This window comes from Sapajus apella, unplaced genomic scaffold (assembly GCF_009761245.1).
Source record: "Sapajus apella isolate SASKATOON/1434 unplaced genomic scaffold, GSC_monkey_1.0 scaffold17, whole genome shotgun sequence".
NCBI classification, from domain to species: domain Eukaryota; kingdom Metazoa; phylum Chordata; class Mammalia; order Primates; family Cebidae; genus Sapajus; species Sapajus apella.
Window position 1 is genome coordinate 17183242 of NW_022436957.1, and position 26872 is coordinate 17210113.

Consider the following 26872-nt stretch of genomic DNA (forward strand, 5'->3'; position numbering starts at 1 on the left):
TTTTTGAGACGGAGTTTCACTCATTACCCAGGCTGGAGTGCAATGGCGCGATCTCGGCTCACTGCAACATCCGCCTCCTGGGTTCAGGCAATTCTCCTGCCTCAGCCTCCTGAGTAGCTGGAATTACAGGCACACGCCACCATGCCCAGCTAATTTTTTGTATTTTTAGTAGAGACGGGATTTCACCATGTTGACCAGGATGGAGTCTTGCTCTGTCGCCCACGCTGGAGTGCAATGGCACAATCTTGCCTCACTGCAACCTCTGCCTCCCAGCTTCAAGCTATTCTCCTGCCTCAGCCTCCCAAGTAGCTGGGATTACAGGCACCTGCCACCACACCTGGCTAATTTTTATATTTTTACTAGAGACGAGGTTTCACCGTGTTGGCCAGGCTGGTCTCAAACTCCTGGCCTCCTGTGATCCACCTGCCTCAGCCTCCCAAAGTGCTGAGATTACAGGCATGAGCCACCATGCCCAGCTCATATTCCACTTTCTTCATGATTTTGTCATGTGTAAGTCTTAAAATACTATGATGGCCGTAACACATATTTTACATTTATTATTTCATACAGTTAGCATGAATGGATTTATTCTGACAAAAGCATTAGCTTTCTGACCTTCGTAAAGCCACTCTACTAATTGTTTAAGCTCATTTGCTCTTCAGTTCATTTAACTAATATTTATTGAGTGCTTTGTATTTTCTAGGATTTGTCTACCTGATGTGGGTGGTAGGTGGGGGTGGAGGGAAAAAGATAAGAAGACAGAGATGAGTAGAGCATGGTACCTGCCTCAGAGGGATTCAGAATAAAATAGTTATGCAGTTTCAGACTGATCATAGAATGCTGAGAGAGCAGGATTGAGACTTTGGAGGAGGTGTGAAACTATACAGAGTTGAGCAGGAAAGGCTAGATAAATAAGTAGGAAGAGTTTGTTAAGCATATTTCTGAGATTCATCTTTCCTGGATCTTGGCCAGATTTTTTTTTTAACTTTTCTGACCATGAATTAAAAGTCATTGAGATTTTTTTATAATGTTCAATTCAGTCTGATGGTTGTAATCAGGAGGTTCTCAGATTAATATTGTTTAGAAACTATCAATTTTTTGTAGGTATGGTAAATCAAATAATAGAAACAGTATAACCATAACTTTAACAAATATTTTGGCATATAGTTCTTATATGGAATATAGATGTGTTGTATGTAAATGTGTTTTCATTTCATCTGAATTTCTTTGTACAGATTTTGCAGAATAAAATGCCAGTTACTTTCTTCTACTGTTTCTTTTATTTTTCCTTTTAAAAAAATTATTACAAAAGGTGATTTGTATGTTACTTACAACATGTATTTACCACAACTATTTTTCTTTTTTTGCTTCCAGTGTAAAACTCTTTCTGGAGTCTGTGACCACATCATATCCCTGTCATCCGATCCTCTGGTTTCACAGTCTGCTCACCTGGAAGTGATTCAGCTGGCAAACATCAAACCAAGCGAAGGGCTGGTAAGAGATGCCATGTTTATCAAAACCACCATCCATCAGTAGACAGCTAATGATGTGGCCAAAGCAGCCTCTGAATGTGGGAATCTATGAATTTCAACAGACACTGAACATTTTGGTATTTTTTTTCCTAGAGGAGTTATGGTAGTGGAAGTTTGTGATGCATGATAAGAAGTTTTATGAAGATAAATGAAAATGAAGGAGAATTGAAAATGGTGACTTCTGAATTAATTTAATTTGGTAATCATTTAGCTTCGATTACATTCTTTGACCCCCTCACCAAAGTTCCTTAGGTTTAAAGGAAGTTTAAGAGTTTTATAATAAACACCACAATGTTACCTGCTCATGAAAGTAGATGTTTTTGTTTACTTTGGTTTGTTCTGATTTTAATAGTTATTCCTTCCCCTAGGGTGGGTTAGCTAAACAAAACTGATAATTCTTTATAACTCACATTCATTCTTAGAAGGGTAAGTAAGCAAGTGGATATTGCCAGCACTAGATGTCTATGAGTTGTAGTTTTTAATTATGTAATAATAAGTATAATCGTGTTCTATATTTTGTTCACCTGATTAAAAAATGTATTGGTTCTAGATATAACCCAGGAGAGATTTTTAAAAAAATAAGTTTGTAGAAAGAAAGCATATAAAACTTGATATTGAGACAAAAAGCAAGAAACTGGCTACAGAATATCTTAACTACTACACAACTATTACATGTTAGTTTAGTGCTATAGTGTTTCCACTTTTTCCCTGTACCTGAATTTACCAATTAATGGTATTTTGAAAAATAGAAATCTTGGCAACTAGCATTAATAATTGAATTCAGATAGTATATTCTGTAAGATCTCTAAGCAAGTTTAACTTTTCCTGTGGCTTTTCTTTTTCATACACCTATATAACTGTTCAGAAGGCAAAGCCTTTATTGACTACCACTGATTTTTCAGTTTGAGGCCATCTATCCTAGAGAGTAAGTTTTCTCCGAATATGTGGGAAATTAATTCTGGTTATCTGTAGTTCCTAGTGCTGTTGTGGCTTTTATGGGTGTTTACCTGGGAAGAAATATGATGAAAATCAGCATATCAGACATAGCATGCCATCATTGTAACCTGTAAGTGTTATATCTAACATTGATTACATTTATGAACTTCTTTTAAGTAATACTTACAATCTAAAATTATTTTATTCCTTTTAGTTACCTGTACAAAGTCCAGTTTTATTTTAAAAAACACTTCAATCTATAGCATTAAAGATTGTCATTTCTATTATTTCCCCTTTTAGTAATTATAAGGTAAAGAAAGTCCCCTAAGCATGATTTTTTCGAGTGAAAAATTATTAACTAGTATAACATCGTATTAAACTAGAAGTCAGAACACCTAGATACAAATCACTTACATCAACTATAACTATGAGAGTGATCTTAAAGAGGTGGGAAAGTAAATTTAACCACCTTGGCCTTGATCTAGTCATGTGAGTGGGGGAGAGGAGTAGATCATCTTTAAAGCTCCTTCTGGCTCTTAGTCTGTGGTTCTAAAAAGAAAAAAAACCTGATTTTTTTTTCCCTCTAGTTTCCACTGAAATCATTGGGAGAAATAGCCTTGTGAAGTAAGTCAAAACAATGCTAATTAATGGACTTTATGAAATCTTGATTTTTTTTTTTTTTTTGAGACGCAGTCTTGCTCTGTTGCCAAGGCTGGAGTGCAGTGGTGCAATCTTGGCTCGCTGCAATTTCCACCTCCTGGGTTCAAGTGATTCTCCTGCCTCAGCCTCCTGAATGGCTGGGACTACAGGTGCGTGCCACCATGCCCGGCTAATTTTTTCTATTTTTAGTAGAGACGGGGTTTCACCCTGATAGCCAGGATGGTCTGGATCTTCTTACCTCGTGATCCGTCTGCCTTGGCCTCCCAAAGCGCTGGGATCACAGGTGTGAGCTACTTCGCCTGGTCGAAATCTTGATTTTTTTTAAAGGAAGGTATATCCCTGGACAGGTCCTTTATTGTTTTCATTTGAAAGAGGTAGATCTGGGAACTTAAAATGCTAAGAACCAGATTCAGTTAAATAATCTGAGAAAGAGCTAGAAGAGAAAAGAAACGAGTGCCCACTATTTGCCAGGTATTTTCCTCACAACTCTATAGAGTAGGTATTAATTTTCTCATTTTGCAACTGAGAAAATAAAATCGCACATATTCACCAGTTTGCTCTATATCATATATAGGTAATAAATAATAGAGGCAGGGTTTAAGTCCAGGTAATCTAAATGAAGTGCATCTGAACGAAGCTTTTTTTATTATTCCACATTCAAATTTTGACTTTCTAAAGAGATGTTTGAGAAGCTTAGGAGGATGACTTTAAAACTGGAATTATTTAGAGAAATTTGTTTTTAAAGGACAATGGGCAGCACTTCACTGAGAAGTGAAAGAAAGGAAAAGAAAAACCTAAAATGTTGAATATTAATACAAAGAGTTAAGTATAAAACTATTTTTTGTGATTCATATCTAAGGGGAAGTACTAAACAGAATTTACATGGCTTATTCAAGGTATCATTTTAAAACTCAGTCATGTTTAAATAAGTTTAATCAGTCACATTTGAAGTAAATCAATTTTAAGATTTTGATTTAGGATTTTGGTAATTGGCTATCGTAAATGTCTAAATGGTAAATGAAGGAAAGAAATAGGAAGAGATGGGAGAATACCAAGATTTAATAAAATTTAATTAGCTTAGAAATATCTGCAGAAGGTGTTCTGCCAATTTTAGGACAGAACATCTCTCATGGGCAAAAGGTTTGATTTGTTCGCCTGCTGATAAACTGTATACATCATTTATCATCTTTTAATTAATCAAGTCTCCTAGAGTTTCTTAGGTTTGATAGTCCTAAAGTTTTGTAAGGACTGGTGAGAAACAACCTTAGTTATGATTGAACCCTATGAAACTTTCTTCTAAAATGATTCTAAATAACAATAATTAGCAGAAAATTAAAGGAAGGAAAATGAGAGCTATTGAAACAACAAAGCTGGATCAGAGCCAAAACACAAGCTGAATAGAAAAGAAGGGACTGGGGTCGTCCTTGGGGAAACCTCTTGGCCTCAAGGAGTTCTTTTTCTATTTAGGTACTTGGACCATCACCAAGTATGCCTTATTCTACCAACTTAACTGAGAGGTTGCTTTGGCTCCTGTTGGTTAACCAACATTTGGAGACAGAGAAAAGCAAATGTCATTTTGGCAACCTGAGCAGGAGAGAGGGAGCTGTGCAAGTCAGCTATAGAATTAATTAATGGGTTTTTAAAAAGAGAGAGAGAAAAGGAGGAATGAAGTTTTTGATGAAATGGAAAGCCATATTTGTCATAATTCCAGAAAAGAAGACATTTGAATGACATGTCCTCCTGCTGTTTGGCCCTTTCTCAGAAGTGAACAGCAAATCAGATGTATCTCTGTGGACCCCTTCTTATTCAGAAGATGATTAATTTGAAAGTCATCCAAGCAACTTATTTCTCCTCTTTCTTTTGGCGCCTGACTTTTGGCCATTTTTCTCATTACTACTATGAGAGGGAGATTTTAAAAAATGAAGAAGTCAGTTTTGATTATTAAAACCAGTTACAACATGGTTTATTGAATTTAGAAATGAAAATATTACATAAAACAAAATATCTTTATTCTTGTGGCATTTTAAAATATGTTTTATTTCTATCCTGTTGCTTATGACTATGAAAAGTTTCTAGAATTAAACTTTATGTCTGTATCTAGATCCGTCTCTAAGCATTTGACATTTTTGTTCATCTGAAAAAAATTAGCTTTAATATGAATTCTATAATGTTGTCATGATGAGATCCTCTTCCTATAACTACTAGATACTGTCTTTAGCTTACAATTGTCAGTTAGGTTCCTGGTATATGTAATAATTTTACACAGATAAATTTAGAGTCATAGCTATGCTATTTCCATGACTTTTTTTTTATCCCAATAACTACAGTGTCTTTTCTAAACATTTTTCTTTAAATATTAGGCTTTCTTTATGACTCCTAATTTATAGAATCATTTAGAACTCTTGTCAAACACCTTTAATTCATAGTCAGTAGTGCACAGTATTGAAAGATAAGTGGAGAAAAATATAATCAACTTCTGCTTATAGTTGTCAAGATGTTGACAGCTGTTATGAGACCTCAGTTCTTAGTTTAAAAGAACTTAAACAAGAAACACACAGCAAAGGAGATGTAGCATAAGCAATTTGTTGCAAAGGAAAAAGAATATTGTGAAAGTTAGGTGCAGAATAGACAGTACACTCTGAGAGAGATTCAGGATAGGCTGCTCATAAGGGGGAAACCACCAAGACTAGCACTAGGTAGACTCCCTTTATGGGAATCTTACATGATTATTTATAAGGGGGTGGAAAGAGCTGTTACTAGTAAGCATGTTCTGGGTGGTCCTCTGGGTGCACGTATGCAGTAGCTGTACATGCCTATTCATATGTTGCATGTCTCATTAGCATCTTAAATCTCCACCCAGGGGTATTTGAGCAAAGGGTCAGTTTGCGGACAGGTAAAATCAAAATGCACATGCTCCCTTCAGCGGAAATTTCCTAGCTGTGCTTGAATGAGCTTGACTACAATGTGTATGCTGGGGCTTATTGTGTTAACCATATATTCTCCACAGTTGCCAAATTCCAAGGACATGTTAATTCCTTGACTACCTATCCTACCTCAAAGAGAGATAGGTAATTGAAATGAATTTGTAAAATAGTAATCCCAGTTATTCTTTTAACTACATTTCACATACTACATGTTTGCTAAAGTGGTCTTAGTCTTTTAGAACAGATGTTAAAAAGTGAATGTTTGACTTTAATATCTACAGTCACGAAATATTCTAATAAGAAAAGTTAAGGTGTATAACTCTCCTCACTGTAAATAAATCCGTAATTCAGGAGCCTAGTGGTTGAAAGTGTGGACTCTGGAGTCAGACTGCCTGGGCTTAAAACTTGGTTTCACCACCTTGGGCAGACTCCTCAGCCTCTCTCTGCCTCAGTTTCCTTATCTCTAAAACAGAGATAATGATAGTTTCCACCTCGTAGACTATTGTGAAATAAGTGTAAGACACTTAAAACAATCCCTGACACAATGTAAGAAGTAGATATTAATGATGGTAATAGATAATGATGGATGATAATTTTTTTCTGTGTCTGAACAGTATATGTTGTTTTGTTCACTTTTTCTACTTTATCTTCTCACAACCCTTATATGTCAAAAACTAAAAATTGGCTGGGTGTGGTGGCTCATGTCTGTAATCCCAGCACTGTGAGAGGCGGAGGTGGGCGGATCACTAGAGGTCAGGAGTTCTAGACCAGCATGGGCAACATGGTAAAACCCTGTCTCCTCTAAAAATACAAAACTTTGCTGGGCACTATGGCAAGCGCCTCTAATCCCAGCTACTCGGGAGGCTGAGGCAGGAAACTCACTTGAACCCGGGAGGCAAAAGTTGCAGTGAGCCGAGATCATGCCACTGCCCTCCAGCCAGGGTGACAAGAGTGAAACTCAGTCTCAAACAAACAAACAAAAACTAAAAATATACTCTCTAGCTCTTACAAATATGCAGTCATGCTTCATTTAATGATGAGATTCCATTCTGAGAAATGTGTCATTAGGTGATTTCATTCTTATGTGAACATCATAGAGTATACTTACACAAATCTAGATATTACAGCCTACTACACACCTAGGCTAGATGATAGAGCCTATTGCTCCTAGTCTACAAACCTGTATAGCATGTTATTGTACTGAATACTGTAGGCAATTGTAACACAGTAGTAAGTATCTGTGTATCTAAACATATCTAAACATGGAAAAGGTACAAAAAATACCATTATATAATCACATGGGACCACCATCGTATATATGGTTCATTATTAACCAAATTGTTATTATGTGGCGCATAACTGTATTTTAAGATCCTTTATTAATCTTATATGATCTTGTTAATTACTGAATGAAAAATATTTGCAAAGATCTTGTCCTCTTCTAAGTTCTAAAATAATACCATCATATTTATCTCCCAGTAAATAATAGGGTAAATGTAAGCTTCAAAGTAAGTATGTTACATGCCTGTCACCAGTGTAAGGCTGAATATTACCATGTTGTCATAGCCAAGAACTACTGGCCAATCCATTAATTAAATTATATCTGTACTTTTGTTAAGGTTATTTATTTTATATAAAGTGATAAGCATTCATTTGGTTTCATATTAGAGATCCAGCTCAGCCACTTTTGGAACTGATAACATTTTAGACATATGGTATTACTGAAATGACTTTTTAGAATTAAAACCTACACAGCGATTTCTCAGTAGTTCCATACCATGAAATTTACTACTTATTTTTCTAATCTCTTTTCAGTGAAAACACATGTATTTTCAGGTATCTAAATATATAATTAACAAAGGTATAGGAAATTAACATTGTAGCAGTTGCTTCATAAAAGTACTTAATGTATGCTTTTTCTGAAATGGTATTGTTGGTTATTATTAAATCTGTATTTAAGATTTGAAGTTAATTAAAATTCGTATTTTTATGTATGAAGTCAATATTTTGAAATGAAAGCACTTTTATAGGTAAAATTTGGGTAGTTTTTCCTAAAAAATGAATTTAAAGTAACAGAATCTTCCTTGGAGGGGACAGAAATTAATTAACTGAATCATCTAGTTTGTTCCGATTTACTTATTTAATATTTAAAATGTGAATCCTTTATTGTGATATTTTTTTTCTTTAAAGATCCATCACTATCTGTAATTTAAAGTTTCCCTTTGCTCTTAAAGCTTGTACAATTTCAGGATTTCTGTATAATTTTTAAACTTTAATGAAGCTTTTTCTAAAAATAGTTCTATTTAATTGGAAAGTGAAATCTTGTTCTTTTTACTGGGGGAAGGGATTGCTACAGATACATACTACCTTTTAATTATTGATGTAGAGATGATTGGATATAATTATTAAAACTTTATGAATAAGAAAGGTGGAAAATACAGGATACTACAAAATAGAAGGAGAAAATTTATGTAAATTATATTTTATCACTCTTCTCGCTCCAGTTATAATTGAAGTATCTCATTAGAGAACTGCTTCCTATTGTATAATGTATATCAAATATAACAAATTAATAACATACCAATATTTAATTTCCCACTGTAACTTTTATTTTGCCACAGAATAAGTAGTATGGGTTTTTGTAGGGAGTGAGAGATGTTCTTTCTTAGGAATATTGAATTACCATGCTGCATTTTGAGTCTCATAGGCAATTCATTTAGCAAGTAGTTATTTAATTGAGTATAGGCTTCTTCAGACAAACTTTAGAAACCAGAATGTTCAGATAGTAATTTCTTACCAGTTTAAAGATAGCATCTGTCTTCATGGATTTATTTCTGGGGCATGTGGCAGTTTTAATTTGATAGAGTAATTTTTTATATAAACGAGGTTATGATGTACTTGAAAATTCTCCAATTGCTTCACTTTCTTTTCTGATGCTGTCTTTGTCTTAGGGTATGTATATTAAATCTACATATGATGGCCTCCATGTAATTACTGGAACCACAGAAAATGTAAGTATTTTAATCTTTCAAATTTTTATGTGTATTTTTCTCTTTTATTGCTAACAACTTACATATCTCACATGATTGAGGCTAACAGCTAAGGATAAGGACATAAACAGATAGTAGATACAATTTAAAAGAGATACTGAGTTAGTAGCATTGGTTCTGTTAGAATTTAATTTTTTTTGTTGTTTAGAATAGCTATTTACTTAAAGTAAATCAGGTATTTTCAGCCAGAGATTTGTCTATGTTCTGATTCATGACAAGTTACTGTGACATCTGAAAGAATTCATTTCCATCTGTCAAATGATTTGGTTATTTTAAGAAACTAAACTCATATGAGAAATAAATTCAGATAAGTCAGGTTTTCTGAATACTTCCAGTATAATTCAGCTTAATTCAGTGGAGGGGCAGCATGGTATAGCTGAGTGGTTTTCACAGTGTTATTCCTGGACAGCAGCATTAGCCTCCCGTGACAATGTGATGTATATGCCGACTGTCAGGCCCCATCCTAGACCTACTAAATCAGAAATTCTGGAGACCAGCTTATTTCTTAGTAAGAGATTTCTATTTTAACAAGTGATTCTGAGGCATAGTTGCGAACCACCATAAGCAGTGGGTCAGAAGTCCACATGCCTACGTCCTGCAACCAGTTCTGTATCTTAGTGGCAGTGTAATTTTGGGCAAGACATTTAACCTCTCATTGCTTCAGTTTCTTTGACTATAATTGGAAACAAATTATCTGCGCTACATACCTCCCTAGGTTGTAATGAAAATTAAATAAGCTAAGAAAAGCCATGCTGTAGAGAATTATCTGTGTTATGGAAAGAGAAGTATGAAGTGATCATGCTGGTTATTATTAACATTATCGGTGTGATAGAGTTGAACAGCGTAATAGATCATTATTCTTGCATTTGGTTATTTCAAATTTCTATTCTGTTCTTACATAAGCAGATACTGAGCTTTGAATGTATTTTTTTTTCTTTTAGACATTCTGACAATTACATGTTTATGCTGTGCTTCTTTAAAGAAGACTTAGATGGAATTAGTTTAATCTCAAATTATTACTGATCTGAACATTTTACCAGCATTTAATTTTTAAAAATCACCATGCTTTTCATCTAATTCACCTGTTACTTTACTCACTTACTGATATTTTGCCCTGCTTCTCTTGGTTTCCTGTGAAAGGTGAAACACATACTATATATTTGCAGTTGGATTACAGTAGCAGCTTCACATGTGGTATTAAATACAAGCGTCATATAAGGGATCAAGAATATCAGTAACATCCATATTATGAAGATTTTAACAATTTTAAATGCAGCTAAGATGCTACAAACTATACTCTTGTCATTGATTGTCCATTCTGATGTATGTATTCATTCATTTATTCATTTGTTCATTTAACAAACCTCTGCTTCATGTCTGCTATGTTTCAGGCATGGTGCTAGGTATTAGAAGAATCTTAAACTAGTTTGGTGCCACCAAGGTGTGGAGAGCATGTGGGGGTTCATCTTTATACACAGTAGTGTAATTTGCATGGATGGACAAAGGGAAGAATAGTAAATGCTGCCAAGTGAAATCAGAGAAGGAATCACAGAAATGGTTATTTTGAACTGTATCTTGAAGAATTGGTAGGAATGGATCTCCCTATATTGTCTGGGGTCTGTTAAAAAATGTTGAGGAGTATGCCTTGCTCATATTAGTAATGTTTGATAAATAGATAAGTGATCAAAAGAAAGATTGAGTCTGGGAGTAGTTCACATATGAACCATATATTAATAGTTCATTTCTGATTTTTTTTCTTAAAAATATTTAATTATTTTTGGTAACCTCAGTCATTTATAATTAGGAGAGCTGTACTGAGTCTTAGTAAAGCTGCTCACTAGAGTGGATAAGTTATTTTACTTTGCTGTGCCCTAGTTTCTTAGTTTTCTTATATGTGAAATGAGGGGTTTGAACAAAATCCTATCTCTAGGATCTCTTTTAAAACTAAAAGTCTATAATTTATATGACTTCTTTACTTACCTGTGCAAAATATTGTTTCAGTTTCTTTGAGTTTTATGTACTATCATTTTCTTCTACATAGTGAGTAGAGCCATTTGCTTGATATTTTTTCCATACTTTTTTAAAAAAAGATAAGTTGGGAACCAAATACCACAGGAACCAACTATAGTTACAAATATATTAATGATTAACAATCTTTTCAGAATTGTTACATGGTACTTGTCTGACTTGGTAATATGTCCCCCTCTTAAAGGTGCTGCGAGATGAACATGTTATATTATTGTTATAACGCTATTCTTAGAGTTTGTATTGTAGATTAATCTATACCCTTAATAATGTACTTGTGTTATTACTTCAGCAACTAGAACTCCCTGGTATGGTGTCTTATCTTGAATTATAGCCTATGACAAATAATTTTATTGTGAATTTTGAATATTTGTTGAATGGAGGTTAACATTGTTTCAAGACTTATATGTTTTCAAAATAATTGGAAATGAATAAAAAATAAACTAACTGGAAATCACTATTAAAGTATGTCCTACTCCAGGGTCTCAAAAGTAGCATTTTACTTTGCAGATTATATTACCATATTATTCTTTAGCTTTCAGTGGATAATAATGAATAGTATCACAGCATTTACGGTTGTATTTGAAAGATAAACAAATACATTTTTTATATAGACAAATACATTCTTATAAAAATATATTTCTATATATTCAAAAGTTCAAAAGCATATTAAAATGCATGTAATCTATATTTAGTAGCTAACAGAAGAAAATGTATTTTAATTTCATTACTGAGACCTACAATAGAAAATTTCTATCTTAAACCTTATTTTAATTTCATAAAAATTCCTTAAAACTTGTCAGTATTAGCTTACCAAGTTGTTGGGTTTTTTTTGTTGTTTTGTTAGTTTTTGTTTTAAATCCCTTATGGGAATAAAAGGAAAAAGTGATAGATTGTTACATTCTATAAAAATATTGCCATTTTAGTTCATTTAGTTTGGTTTTATTGCCCAGTGTATTACATTATATGTAACAAGAAGTAACATCCTCTTATAAGTAGACACTTAGAATGTTATGTAATATGATTTGAGCTAATTGCTGTCCATCTTTTATTTTGCTAGATTATTCAGAATTAGTGTTGTTGATAAAATAAATTAGCAGTTTAATTATCAAAGCTTTGATGCTGATCACATTCATGTACTGGAAAATATTGATTTGTTGAAGTTAATGTTAATTATTTATATTAAATGAAAAAGATCAAAATACAAAAAGATATAATTTTTTGAAATGTAGTTTTGAAGCAGTTACCCACTAGAGACTAGGAGAGTTGCCTGTATAAAATTTACAAAGGTTAATACCAATTATCATTTTTTCATAATGCTCTGAGAAATGTGTTATTCTTTTATAAAAACTATCTGTATATTATTTTGCATTTCTGTTTGTTGTCATTAGCTATGCAAAAAAATGCAAGCTTTTTTTACTAATTTTTTCTTTATGTATTAATTTAACTCACTCAAAAGTTAAAAACAATGTATTAAATACTAGTAACCATTTTATTAGTTTAATTCCTTGAAAATTTTAATTAATTTTTAAATCTAATTTATGGAGGTGAACTTTTTGTAGTGTTTCCAGAGAGAGGAAATGACTGATAAAATTTATACTCTTTATCATTTCTTTTATGTTAAATTCAGTCACCTGCAGATCGGTGCAAGAAAATCCATGCTGGGGATGAAGTGATTCAAGTTAATCATCAGACTGTGGTATGTATAATTACCTTAAGAGTCAGTGGGAGGAACTAATTTTGATTTGTTAAGGCTTTAGAAGAATGCCAATGAAATGAAATTCCTGTTTCCAATATATTGAACAGCCTTTTGAAAAAATAACTGAATATTTATTCTTCTTAATTATTTGATGAAATGTAAAGCATTGTTTTAAAAGAACATGAAGAGTATTGGTGGTTGCGGTTAGCAATACATTTCTATATGGACAAGTACTGGATAATAGTACATATTCCATGAGCTGGAATAACAATTTTGGAATAGTAATTAAAGTGACAGTGTGTATAAATTCAACTTTTCTTGGTACAACTTTTAAAAGTTTCACTTTATAAATTATTGAAATACCTAATAGATGTTTTATAACAGCATACATGCATTTGTCTACTTTAACATTGATTTGTTCATTAAAGTGTCTGGTGGTTTTGGGGTGAGTATTTAAAATGTAGATCTTTGAAAATGTTTAAATTTTTAGTAGCTGAATTAGCTTTTTTTCCTAAAAGAGGACAACAGTTTAGTTTTAGAAAATGTTCTTGCCCTATGAACCTCACAAATCCCTTTGTTATCTGCCCTTAAAAATCTACAGTAGGCACAGAATCCCACTGTTATAAAAAATGACAATGAGATTCTGTGCCTACTGTAGATTTTTAAGGGTTATTTTTCTTAATCTTATATTTAGAAAATGAAAATTATATGCTTTTCATTTTGGACTATTTTATATGTCTCAGTTAATTCAATTCATTCCACTCTCTCTGCCAAAATAAAGTGTATTTGTTATCTTAAAAAGTTAAAATAATCTAAAATTATTAATATCATAACTCATTTGAAAAAAATGCAGATTTTTTATTAGTATTCTACTCCTATCTCACTAACTCATCAGAGTGAGTAATTATTTCCTGTTACGCAATTTAACTAAATTTGCTTTTGTATGTCCTAGTGATGGAAGAAATTTTGTGAAAAGCCTGATTTTTCTCAGTGATTCTAATCATAAGGCAAATGACATTTCAATTTTGGTTTTGAACAATTTGAGAAGTTTGTGATATTTTGGAAAGGTTCCTAAACACTGATAATTAAAGCCATGGTGTCTCTTCAGTAAGTTCATTATCTAAGTGAAGTAAAAGTCTGTAAAAGTTTTCAAAATTAAATGCGTGGGTGTACCTTTGACACTGAATAGTAGAGTGTTGGTAGTAGACAAAGCCTTTCCACACTATGACAGTTTTGATGGCTTTCTTTTCTGATTACTAGAAACTGTACAAAGTGGTTGTACTGACTGAAGTTTCATGTCCCTTAGATGAGGATTTGGACAGTGGGGTAAAGCAGCTGCTTCAGTAGACTAGCAGCTTTTTCCTCTTCTGATGTTCATGCTGCTTCCATTTCTGCAATATGAGCTTAACAAACATGACATCTGTTGAATAATTTCAGCATGCATTTCCAGGTGGTCAACTCTAAGAAGATAGAAATTAGTATCTAATAAAAATAAACTTATTTAAAGGATCTCATTTGTGCAACAAAGATACTGATGTTTATAAAATGAATATGAAAGGCTTTAAAAGTCTACAAATAAACTAATAAAATCTATGTGGATTGGTGACCTTTAAATTCCTAGAATGTGTAAATGCATCTTTACATCACAGGAATATTCTAAAATATTGAAAACTACACAGAATGATGTTTGGGGAAACTTGGTTCCAGCTCTTGCTCTGAAATTGACTTATGGCTTTAAGTGAGTCATGGTAACTGTGCATCTATTTGCCTTTTTATAAAGATAATAATGATAGCTAACACTTACTGTGTTCTTACAGTGTGCCAAGCATCATGTTCAGTATTTTACATATTTTATTTCATTTAGTCCCTACAATAATCCTGCAAATAAGGTATATGTAGAAATTGAGACTCAGAATAATGATTCAACTCACCCAAAACTCAAAGCTGTTTGACTCTAAGGCCCATGTTTTTACTTCAATTTTATTATACTGCCTCCCAAAACTCAAAAATTATGTAACTGTCCAACAAAAGAGGAAGAATCCTAGGCAAATCTCAGGATTCAATGAAAGATTAAGTAGGATCAAGGGTAAGAGAAGAAGAAAAGAAGTGAGACTTTATATAACTGAGTGAGTCAGCTGAACTGAAATAGGGTTAAAACTTAACTTTACTGCCACTTCCTCACTCTACTTCTTTCACTCAGATAAGTAAGATATGTAAAACACCTCTCATAATGCCAGGCACACATTAGGAGCTCAATAACAATTAACTTTCCTACCTCCGTTCTTCTCTTTTACCTGCTACAACAGTTGGACAATTGGAATCCTCTTTCTTGGCAGACTGCTACTACAGCCAACAAATTGATTTTGGGATATAATAGAGACAGGATAATATGTTGAATTTCATGAAAGTAGCCTTGTTTAATAATGTGATCGGTTGCCAGATTTTTTTGTGTGTGTTCAAGTAGAGGCATATTTGGGCAAAATGGATGCATTTCACTAAATGTAGCTGACTCTGCCCTCATTCTTTGCTGTTGCCTGTATTGTGATCTGTACAGTGCTTTTAATCTCTTATTAGGCAATATACAGAGGTGGTGAAATAGAAATTCTCTTAATTGAAGCAAGTATAAATTATTTATAGTCCGCAATTATCCCTTCTCTCTCTACATTACCATAGGGTATGCTTATGATATAATAGTTACATTAAAGTATGGCCTAATAAATTTGATATACATAATTAATATTCTCTAATCCATTAATTGACTAGAATAGTGAGATTGCCAGTATTGTTCTATGCCAGTTTAGACTCAATAACGAAAAAAAAATGTAAAATCTTAAATATTTTGGATGATTCTAACCCAGTTAGTATCTGTCTGTAATTCTGAAATTTCCTATGACTATAGGTAGTAATGTAAAATATAAAATCTGATATTTTTTCTTTACTTAAGATAAATAAAAAATTATTTTAAATATTTCCCTAAGAGTCTGAGAAAGTTGAATAAATCAGATGAATTCAAATACTATTTTTTTAATTGCTAGTATGGTATATTTTCAAGATGTCTAATTAGATGTCTATGTTTCTAGTTTGCTCCTTTTTTGAAAAAAAGTACTTTCTTATGTGAAATGAAACTGGAAGTTGTATGTCCTTTTTCGTGTTGCTATATTCTTTATTATAAGTGGCTTTGAAATTTTTCAAATTAACATACTTCTGTGGCTGAGAAACTGTGGCTGCCAGGTAGGAAGAAGAAAAATTTATGAACATCCAAGCAAAGCAGACTGATTTCTTATTACATGTCTTCCCACATGTCTTCCCCATCATTGAAGACCCAACTCCTCAAAGGCTGCTGGAATCTCCCAAGATTTTTTCTACTTCATCTTCCACTACATCCCTCTCTCTGGGAGATACCTCGGCATAGTTTGAAGCAGCAACTTTGCCCTCATGATGCACTTTTAACACATTTTTTAAGCTGATGAAATTATTTATAGTTATTAAAAATATTGGGGCATATTTATAATCTGTTCAATTTCATGTTAATACTGTTTTTGGTGTGCAAGGTTTCTAAAGATTCTATCCATGCTAAAAACAGTCTCTTAGGAATATCACTTGAAAAGAGTGGCATATATGATGGTTGAATCTATTAATAACATTTGGAAATTTTTCCTCTTATTTTGTGTAAATATTAAAACATATTTACTGTTATTTTGAAAGGTATTCTGGAGCCTGACAACTACATTATGGCAAGAAATGCTTCAATAGATGAGGCTATAAAGGATACTGAAATGGAAAATAACCAGGTTGGGATAGTCAAAAAGAAGATAAACTGCAGCAAATAGGATATTCTACATTTATTAGTGAGAGATGGAAGATAAGTACTATAAGCTAGTGGTTTTTGTTACCCCTAAAATGATAAACGTTGTTGAGAAAAACTAGGGATGGCAGAGAGGGTGGGAGGAGGGAACAGATTGAAGGACTATCTCGAAACTTCATCTAACTTCATTTATGTGTCTCCCTTACTCTCACTCTTATATCTCGTTTTGGACTCTGTCCTCACTCTGTTGTTCCTTCAACCCCAGAACGACAGGAAAGTATTGTTCAAAGGAGAAGCCAACATAATCAGAACGGATGGACAGTTTGGTAACTCCTTAAAGTTCATCTCTCCTTTTCCCTCCCTCTCACTTTACCTCCTTCCCTGGACTTCAGCAGAAATGAATGAGTCATTGAGTGGAATCAATACCATGATGTTGTCTAACAGCAGACGTGCTTTCACTTTTTAAATTTGCTAAATTGTTGTCTTTACTTTTTTGTTTTCTTCTAATTCTATTTTATTTGCTTTAGCATTCTCATCTCTTCTCATTTAACTATTTCTCCTCTACTCTTCATCTCATTAAGTTTTCTTTATTCTTGCCTATTTTCTTCTGTGCTACTTTCTCAAAGGAGAAAGTATTTGTCATATAATTCCATATACCTAAGATATTGAAAACTGAGACCACAAGGGGTAGTGTTTCTGGTGTACCCCACATCTTATTCCTGTAAACACACATTTTGCTGGACTACAGAGATTAATTATGTTAGCATGATATTTAACTATTGCCTAATAAATAACGGGTTCTTATAATGGTCTAAAATAACTATGTTCAGATTCTAAAAAATTGGTATTCTAAAATAGAACAAGTGAATCATTCTCTTTTGGAAGGGGGAAAAATTATGAAGAGACCTTTACCACAAATTAAAGGAAACAATGCATCAATGATTTCAGTTACTCATAAGAATATTTTATTTCAGATTCTACCTTATATAGTAGTTTATGAGAACTTCATAGATTGTTTCTCTTTTATTTCACATTGAACATTATGGATTTGATGAGAATGTGTGGAAACTGGTTTTGAAGCGATACATATTGATATAAAGTGTATTTTTATTTTGTACAGAGAAATCAATTTATTACTTTATTATTCAATATAATTCATAATTTTACTATTAAACTAAAATTTATTATCTTAAGTTCTTATATAAAGGAGATACATCACATGATGCCTCAATAATAGTTACTTCCTGTTAACCAATTTATTTTCTCTGCAGATCTCTGCATCCTGACTTGTTTCTTTCTAACTTGTGCAGTTCTTAAGGGCTTCACCAGAAGAGTAATTGCTTTTTTAAAATGGTTACTGTTTCATTTTTATGAACAAACTTTATCTTTCAGTGTCAACATGTGGTTACTATGTTCTAGTTATTTTACATGGAATTTTTAGTTTCCTTATAAGTTTATTTTATATGTTTAAAATATATCTATTGGCTGAAGTTCTCACCTACTCTGGCTTATCAACTTATTAAGCGTGTGACTCATTCACAAATCAGTGTCAACCTCATTTCCCCACTCCCCTTTTTTTTAACCTCTTTCAGAAAAGCAAGAGTCTGCCAATCACAATTGCCCAATCCACTTCCTTTTCATAGGAGTAGGCAATCAGTGGATAACTTTTAACTGCCTGATAAAAGATTATCATATGAAAGGGAAACACTGTAGAACCACCATATAATAAGAAATTCAATATAATTTCTTAATTCTATTGAATTAAGCATTAATCTTAAGGTTTTTTTAGGTTATTTAGCCCTAAGTCTCAAGGATAGGTTTCATCTACTAAATTAAAATTCTGATTGGCATGGTAGCTCAAACTGCAGGTAATATAGCCACTCCTTACTTTTATATTTCCTGTCACACTGTCCCTTCTACATCTTATTATTATCCTAATAATGGACAATAAAGGATTTAAAAGTTGGAAAAGTGGCATATAGAGTTCACTATGGTCCCATTTGGAGCTGACACTGAGTTTCCTTTTTTGTCTGGGTTGCTGGAGTTTTGGCAAAGTGATTTCTAAAGATAACTTCCACAGTGAAAAGACTTACAGCCATTACAGAAGTTTTTTGTTGTTGTTGTTTTGTTTTTTTACTAAAAATTCTATTAATAAAGATTTAGGATGATGCTTTTAGCTATATATATACACACATATATGTCCTTTAGTTTTGTGTTTTGATAAACACATACATATATTGTAGTATTGCTAATATTTTCAAATAAGCATATTTTTGTTACATGTCTGCTAGTAAATGACACTATAAAAATCATTTATAGCAACTTTGTACATTTTTAAGCATATTACTTTTTGAATACTAGGGTTTGAGTTGCTTTTAATTACTTTTGTCATTTAGATTCCTGAATTAAATTTAAGCATGAATTTTTTATAAGTATAGATTTTCCTAAAAATTTTTATAAATTGAAGTTTTGACATTTTAGCTAAGGATGCTTCATTTTACCCTTTAGCTTTGGTGACTGGGAGTCTTTTCTTTTTATTTCAAAATACATATATTTCTAGTGTCTTTGTAAGCAGAACAGAAATGAAATATAGGAAGGAATGGCTGAAATTTAATAACTTAATAACCTATGCAAATATCTTCATAAAAAATTAGTTAAAAGCCTGTATTGTGGCTGAGGGCAGTGGCTTATGCCTATAATTCCAGCACTTTGGGAAGCCAAGGCAAGTCTCAAGATTGCTTGAGGCTACAAGTTCAAGACCAGCCTGAGCAACATAGCAAGACCACATCTCTACAGAAAATTTTTAAAAATTAGCCAGGTGTGGCAGCATGTGTTGGTAGTTCAAGCTACTCAGGAGGCTGAAGCAGAAGGATCACTTGAGCCCAGAAGTTCAAGGTTGCAGAGTGCTGTGATGTGCCACTGCACTCCAGCCTAGGCAACCGAGTGAGACCCTGTCTCAAAAAAGGAAAAACCTGTATTATTATGGTTATTTTAAAATATGTTACTGCTCTTTTGGGGACTGAGGTTCTGCAGTATGATCAGAGGTTTACATTACAGCTTTACCTTTCACTACAATGTGATTGTCTTCCTCCTTTTTTCTCTTTAGCAAAAGCTTTCAGACCCATTCAGTTTTATGTTTTGGTGAAGTAAAAGGACATTGTGAATAATGCTGAAATAAAAACAAAATTAGCTTTGATTTAGTTTTCTTTAGTGTATATGAATGAAAACCTTGAAGCCTCCAAAACAAGCCTTTAGCCTTGAAAGACCACAACATTACCAAATACCATATTGGAAGGGGAGAAGGGAAAGAGAGCTGTATGTTCAAGATGCTGAACTATACCTACAGCTTTAGAATCAGGTTATCACCAAAGTCAAGACTCCAACTATACAAAGTCCACAGTTAATTTAAGTGAAAGGCTAATGGAGACAGTGCAAGTAGCAGGGTATGAAAAGTCACCACCTTTGTTGAAAATTATGTGGGTGATTCATAAAACTTACATGAAAAATTAATATCAGTATTTTTATTCTTCCATGAACTTCATTATATCACTACTTTCTTTCTCCCATGAACTTCATTATGAGTCAATCAAGAAACTTTGATTTAGCTCTCAGAACTTCTTGATTATGCGGGGAAAAGATTCCAAGGGAAAAAAAGGTACTAGGTTCTTGTAGTGTTTGAGTTGGCTCTGTCTTGCACTCCCTATCCATCTTTAGCTGCAAGAAACTATGTTATCTGTTAGTGCTTTATTTTTAAATACTATATATTTATACATACACATTATATATGCACACATACTACATTCATAACTGAAATTCACATGAAAATATTAAGTATTAAAACAAATAAATGTAAATTCAGATTTTGAGCAACTCAACATTGTCTAAGTTTTACGTTGAAATTAGGCCACGTTAAAAAGCCAAATGCCTTGACATACTCTTATTTCACTGGACAAATGCCATTTAAAGTTCAGGAGGATGTGAGATGAAGAATGGCTCACTCAATGATTAAGATATAAAATTGTGGGCTTTTTTTTGCTCTAATGAAAATAAAATCTTTCCCATATTTCTTCTTTCTAAATGTTTGTTCCTTTTATCATTTCCCAAGATTCTCTCTGCTAATCATGTTTATTAAAATATCAGTACTAAAGTTTTATTTAAAATAAGTAAACTTTGGAACATTTCTAAATACTCTGAGTTACCTATTTAAGTTACTCTAAGTTAGGGTTAAAAATCACTTATTTTGCATAGTTCCCTAACCACGCCATACACATTAGCTTATATTCCTTTGTACCTGAACCATGAGTAATTCTTTATTTCTATTCAGTGAATGAATAACTGTGAATGAGCAAAATTAAGATATCTCCAAATGTAGTAAACTTTAATATTGTAAGACTTTTTTTATTAATATTTCATGGAAGAAAATTAGGTGAATGTGGATTTTGTAGATTGGTACTCATTACTTAACAGTTTTAGGATCTTTGAAAGGTATTGTATGTCAAAATTCATTATTTCTGAAATGTTTATAACAGTATGCTATTTCCTTCACATAGATTGTTTTGCCAGAGAAAGAGGTAGTCATTGGTATAAAATGTTTAATTTATTATATACTTCAGTATCTTTTTAGTAACACAAAGAAACAGAACATTATAATAAATATGTCAACACCAAAACACTTGGCAAAGACAGAGCGTCATTAGCTGCAGCATGATGGCTTGTGTATTGAATTAAGTCTCTCCAGTGCTCTTAAAAAGAGCAGGAAGATGTTTGGGTTTAGCATCAGTCATATTATCAGACATTCATATAGGCATACTTCTAGTCTCTAAAATTTCCTTTGGGAAAAGGTATCATTTCTACATTACAACCTGTGAGTAATAGTGTGTGTATACACAAGAGTGTGTGTAAACATTGATAATGAATCTGTTTCTTTGTCTTGTGTAGGGTAATAACTTTGAAAATATTTTAAGAAATGTTCTATCTTCCTGCCTGTGGGTATAAAGATGCTCTCTTGCAACTTCAAATATAGCCATGAAAAAGGTAAAGAAGGTCTGGGTTGATAGGCTTAAATTCTTATCTTTATGTTTTTTGGTAACTGGCTACTTGGGACCATAGAGTAGAAATTATATTTTCATATGTTAGTCAAATAATTCACCAGCTGTTATTTGGAAAGCAGACCAGGGCAAGTTCTAAAGGGGCCAGAGACAACTTCTTCCCTCTGTGTACTGAGGGGAAAAGAAGCCTATCATCTCTTCAGCACCAACCCCAAAGCCTCTTGTGCACCTAATCCAGGCAACCAATTTTCCAGGACCTGCCCACTTATGTTGTCCTTCACAAAGGAACACCTGCTGTCTGCTTCAGCCTGATCAAAACAATTACAAGCCCCATCCACAAGAAAGCAGAACCTCTGGCTTTTAGCACTTGGGATTCCTTAATAACCTACTTGGGAAATTTTACTCCTGTTTGTGTTGTGCATAAAATACATTTTAATGTACATGTTGGGGATTATATATAAATTAGTAAGCTATATTACTTGCCATTGCTTGTAGACACTGACTTCTGCTACCTTGGATAATGAGGAAGATAATAGTAGTTCAGTGTATGTGAAAAACATTAGCTAATAATAAGATATTTTATGTAAAAATGCATATGATGGTTTTTTTAAAGGTTCATTTTTAGCCCATGAAATTAATGTGAATGAATTACTCTATTAAAATATTGATAACACACTACAAAATATTTTTCTGGAAAAAAACACCTTCATAACAGTGTTTATATAATACGTATGATAAAGTATAAAAATTTTCTAGGACAAATAGAATCTATGCCCATGGTTCCATTTCTTGTCTTATGACTTTAGGTCTGGAATATTCAAGATAGCAATATTATTTTTTTCAAAGGTTCATTTATAAGGAGAAAGTTTATTTGAAAATTTGGGGTACAGAATGTCTGTTACAGCTTAAGTATCAAGTATTTTACTTTTTTGGATGAGAGGTCATTTAATCTTTTATATGATAAATTTTTAAGTATATTACATTTAAAGGATATTTTAATACTACATCTTGGTTTTATGTACAAAACTAAACCCTCCTTTGGAGTTTCAAGGCCCTTTATTGTTTCTGAAACATTTACCTCATCATGTCACCATATCAGCTCACTAGTAAAGTTATACAGTATGCTGTGAGATTGACATAAGAAAAATATGGTTTCAGCTGTAAGAAGAGGCTTTAGGATGGGTACTACATGTAAGATGAACCTTTATAGATAGGTAAGATTTTATAAGTGAGAAAAATTACGAGAGGGAAGAGTGCTTTTGCAGAGATATAGCTAAACAGAAAAGCACAGTGTTGGAGGGAAATGTATATTACTCAACCAACTCTTTTAATTACCAACTTTTTAAAAGCCTTTTATAATCATCTGAACTCTGTGTTTCTCCTGCCTCATTACTCCTTCCCTTGTTCTGTCATCTATGTATACTGAACTACAGAAAGTTGCTCAACTAGTGATACTTTGCCTCAGAGCTTTGTTTACCCCTTCAACCTCCACATCTTCTTTGCCTGTCCAACTCTTAAGGAATTTGGCTTAAACTTATTGAAAACCTCCCTTAGACCCTCAAGAATGGGGTAGGTACCCCTGTTGGGGACTCCTATTGTACCCTGTATTCACCCTATTGAGGCACTTAACTTACTTTATTGTAAATGTTCCAACATGAGGCACAGTCTGCTCTGCATTCACCATTGTATTCATACTGCATGGAAGACACACAATAAATGCGTATGAGTTAATATCTAATGTTAAAACCATATGAAGCACCTAAACTGATGTAGACATGGGCAAGTCATTGCCTTCAAGGAGCTCGTAATCTATTACAGAAGTTCTCGAATTGTGGTTCTTAGACCAGTAACATCAGCCTCACTTGGAAATTTGTATTAGGAAATAAAAGGTAGAAGGGAGGAATTCTCAGGCCCTACTCCAGAATGACTGGATCAAAAACTCTGGGGGTTAAAACTCAGCATTCTTTTAACAAGCCTTCAAGATGATTCTAACACATGCTAGAGTTTGAGAACCACATTGAAGAAAAGTAATCCGAGAAAAAGCTATAATCAACCATATTGACAAAGAACCTGTTTGAGGATTGGTTATTGGTTCCTTAGTTAGGCCTTTGGAGAGCTATTAAAGGTTTTGAATCATAGAAAACTTTTACACTTTAGCAGCATTTTGGAGCTGCAAAAGACTAGAAGCAGAAAGACAGGTTAGGATTCTGTTTTAAGTTTAGCGGTAGGTATCCAAGCCAGAACTAAGGCAGTGAGAAGAGCCATTAGTTGCCAGGATCTATTTGTTAGGACACATACATGGATTAAAAAGAAGAGAAAAGTCATAGGTGATTCCAAACTCCAAACTTTAGAGGACGATAGGGAACTTTGTTTTCTGGTGAATGAAAGTAAAGAGACAATGAGTTTGATTTTTAAACTATTCCGTTCATGTGAGCTCCCAGTGGATATTCCAGGGAAGATACTGTGCTTTAGAATTGAAAAGACGTTAATGTAAGTTCTGGCTTCACTACTTACTATTTTTGTAATCTTGGCAGAGAAAACAATCTCTTTTTGCTTCAGTTTCTACACATGTAAATTGGACTTAATAGTTTATCTCATTAGTCTTTTGTAAGAATGAAAATACAAATAATAAGAATATAACATAGATGTGAAGAATCTAGCACAGTGAATTGTTGATGCTTGCAATTATTCAGTAGCTATTAACGTGGATGAGCTAAACAGTAGAGAATATGACTAGAGTTATTGATAGGAGGCAGGAACGGTAGAAAGATTTGGGAATCCTGAAGGAAGTTGTTAGTGAAAGCTTTTGAAAGAGAAGAGATTATTGTAAGAAGACAGCATGAAATATTGAAAAGGTGTGTAACACTTAGCCTAGAAGAAACAGGTACACTTTTTGGCAGGGAAGAGGAAGAAAAGATGGAAGACAGATAGGCAGAGATGTAACATGACCATGTTATTTTACTCAAGCTAATCTTTATCATCTATATTCATGTCCCTATCCACTCTGTGTTTTAGACTTGGAATGTCTTGTGACTGAAAGTTATCTAATCATTTGGCCTATGCAAGATATTGAAACATCTCTTGATATTGGTCTATTTCACAAGTCAGCCAATTTCTTTTTTGGATATCTTTGACTATTAGAATATTTTTCTTCTCTGGATGAGGTGGCTCATGCCTATAATCCCAGCACTTTGGGAGTCCAAGATAGAAAGATTGCTTGAACCCAGGAGTTAGAGCCCAGCCCTGGCAACATAGTGAGACCCCCCATCTCGATAAAAATAAAAATTAGCCAGTCACAGTAATGTATACCTGTAGTTCCAGCTACTCTGCAGACTGAGGTGGGAAGATTGCTTGAGCCTGGGAGGTCAAAGCTGCAGTGAGCCATGGTGGTGCCACTGCACTCCAGCCTGGGCAACAGAATAAAGCCCTGTCTCCAAAAATGAAAAGTTTTTCTTTAAATTTTGCACCTTATTTAATTTCCTCCCATATTAGCAGCTTACACTCATATTAGTAACCACTAGGGCCTCTACTTCTTCTTTCAAAACTCTTTCTACTGCCTAGTACATACATTCATTGCAGCCAGTGGAGAGTGGAGAGTACTTTACAACCATTCTATATATTACTGTTATATCTTTACATGGTTTCTAATTTAAGCTGCACACACTGTATATTTTTAAACTGTAACCAGAAACTTAAAATGAAGAAAGGGCAAACTAACCTAGAAAAATGATTAACGGCTGGACACAGTGGCTGACGCCTGTAATCCCAGCACTTTGGGAAGCCAAGGCAGGTGGATCACCTGAGGTCAGGAGTTTGAGACCAGACTGACCAACATGGAGAAACCCCGTCTCTATTGAAAATACAAAATTTGCTGGGTGTGGTGGTGCCTGCCCGTAATCCCAGCTATTCAGGAGGCTGAGACAGGAGAATTGCTTGTACTCAGGAGGCGGAAGTTGCAGTGAGCTGCGATCGCGCCATTGCACTCCAGCCTGGGCATCAAGAGTGAAACTCCATCTCAAAAAAAAAAAGAAAAATGATTAACACATATTTACATATTTTCTATGGCTGAAGGTATGTTGGAATATCACAGGATGATAGCTTGGAATTATTTTTACTAGAGCTCTAGCATGATGTCATATTTACTTCTAGTAGAACATGACCAAAACCAGTAAATGGGGGAAAAGTGTTAAGAGCTATATGTAGACAAAAAGATAGAAATGATCCAAATTAAGGAGCCTGATAAAGGACTAAACAAAAAAAGGACTATTCAAATGAGAAAGTCGCAGCTCTAGTTGCTGTTTATGTGTATACAAGTACTAAGAACTGATATAGCTAAAACCTACATATGTTATAAAGAAAAATGTTACACAGACTGTAAATTACTCAGTGGGCCTCATTCCCATTTAATAGTTTCTAAGTGAAACTGACTTGATGCTTAAGTGGAGTATCTACTGAGATAATTCACTGAATCAAAAATCAGTGGTTAGTATAGTTCTTGACTTATTGAGTACAACCGAATAATGAATTTGTATTCTCTCTTGCCAGTCATCAAGGTATAATGCATAGAACAGATTTTTATTTCTCCGTCATCACCTTTTAGTGTTTAAAATAGTAGTGTTGTCTTTCTGGTTCTGCAATTTTGGTGGGAATTTTCCATCCATAACAAACAGTCCTGATTAGGTAATTTATAAAATTTATTATTTCTAATTTGAATATTGCTATTCATAGACTAGGTTCATGTATTTTGTTGGTTTTATTTGCTTGTTTAGAAGAATAACTTGTGCTTATTGCCAAAAGTTTAGGAAATAAAGGTATAAAGAAGAAAGTATGTATTGCAAGTCCTTACTCCCTTTAATATAACCACCGTTAATGTTGTTTCCTATATTTATATACATTCTTTAACAAAAATTAAATTATATCTGCTATTTTGGAACTCACTTTTTCCACACAGCAATTTTTATATCCCTTACTGATGGATACATTTACATAATGTACAGTTTTTGGTTGATTTAAACAATACTGTGACATATATGTTGCACATTTATTTGGATACTTTTATCCAATCATTTCCTTATAGTAGTGGAAGTAGAATTTGGGAGCCAAAGACATATACAATACAGTCTTGATGTATGTTTCTTTGCTTTTCTTTAAAACATTGTTAATATTATGTCAATAATTATTATTTTAAAGTAG

At 33.4% G+C, this 26872-nt stretch overlaps 1 protein-coding gene and 1 long non-coding RNA gene across 9 annotated transcripts in view; one reads left to right on the forward strand and one right to left on the reverse strand.

The window, feature by feature from the left end:
* The window catches only part of LOC116556750, a 7450-nt gene extending 1695 nt beyond the window's left edge, over positions 1-5755 (reverse strand). Inside the window, exon 1 of the long non-coding RNA XR_004271145.1 lies at positions 5668-5755. This is a non-coding gene — a long non-coding RNA (uncharacterized LOC116556750). The remainder of the gene's footprint in view (positions 1-5667) is intronic.
* The window catches only part of CNKSR2 (connector enhancer of kinase suppressor of Ras 2), a 292101-nt gene that overhangs the window by 126016 nt on the left and 139213 nt on the right, over positions 1-26872 (forward strand). For all 8 annotated transcript variants that reach the window (XR_004271141.1, XR_004271142.1, XR_004271143.1 and 5 more), the window contains exons 6-8: positions 1375-1494; positions 9004-9063; positions 12758-12826. Coding sequence is in view for 4 of the 8 variants with exons in the window: in XM_032286106.1 (XP_032141997.1) it covers positions 1375-1494; positions 9004-9063; positions 12758-12826 (249 nt within the window). In the remaining 4 variants the exon portion in view is untranslated. The remainder of the gene's footprint in view (positions 1-1374; positions 1495-9003; positions 9064-12757; positions 12827-26872) is intronic.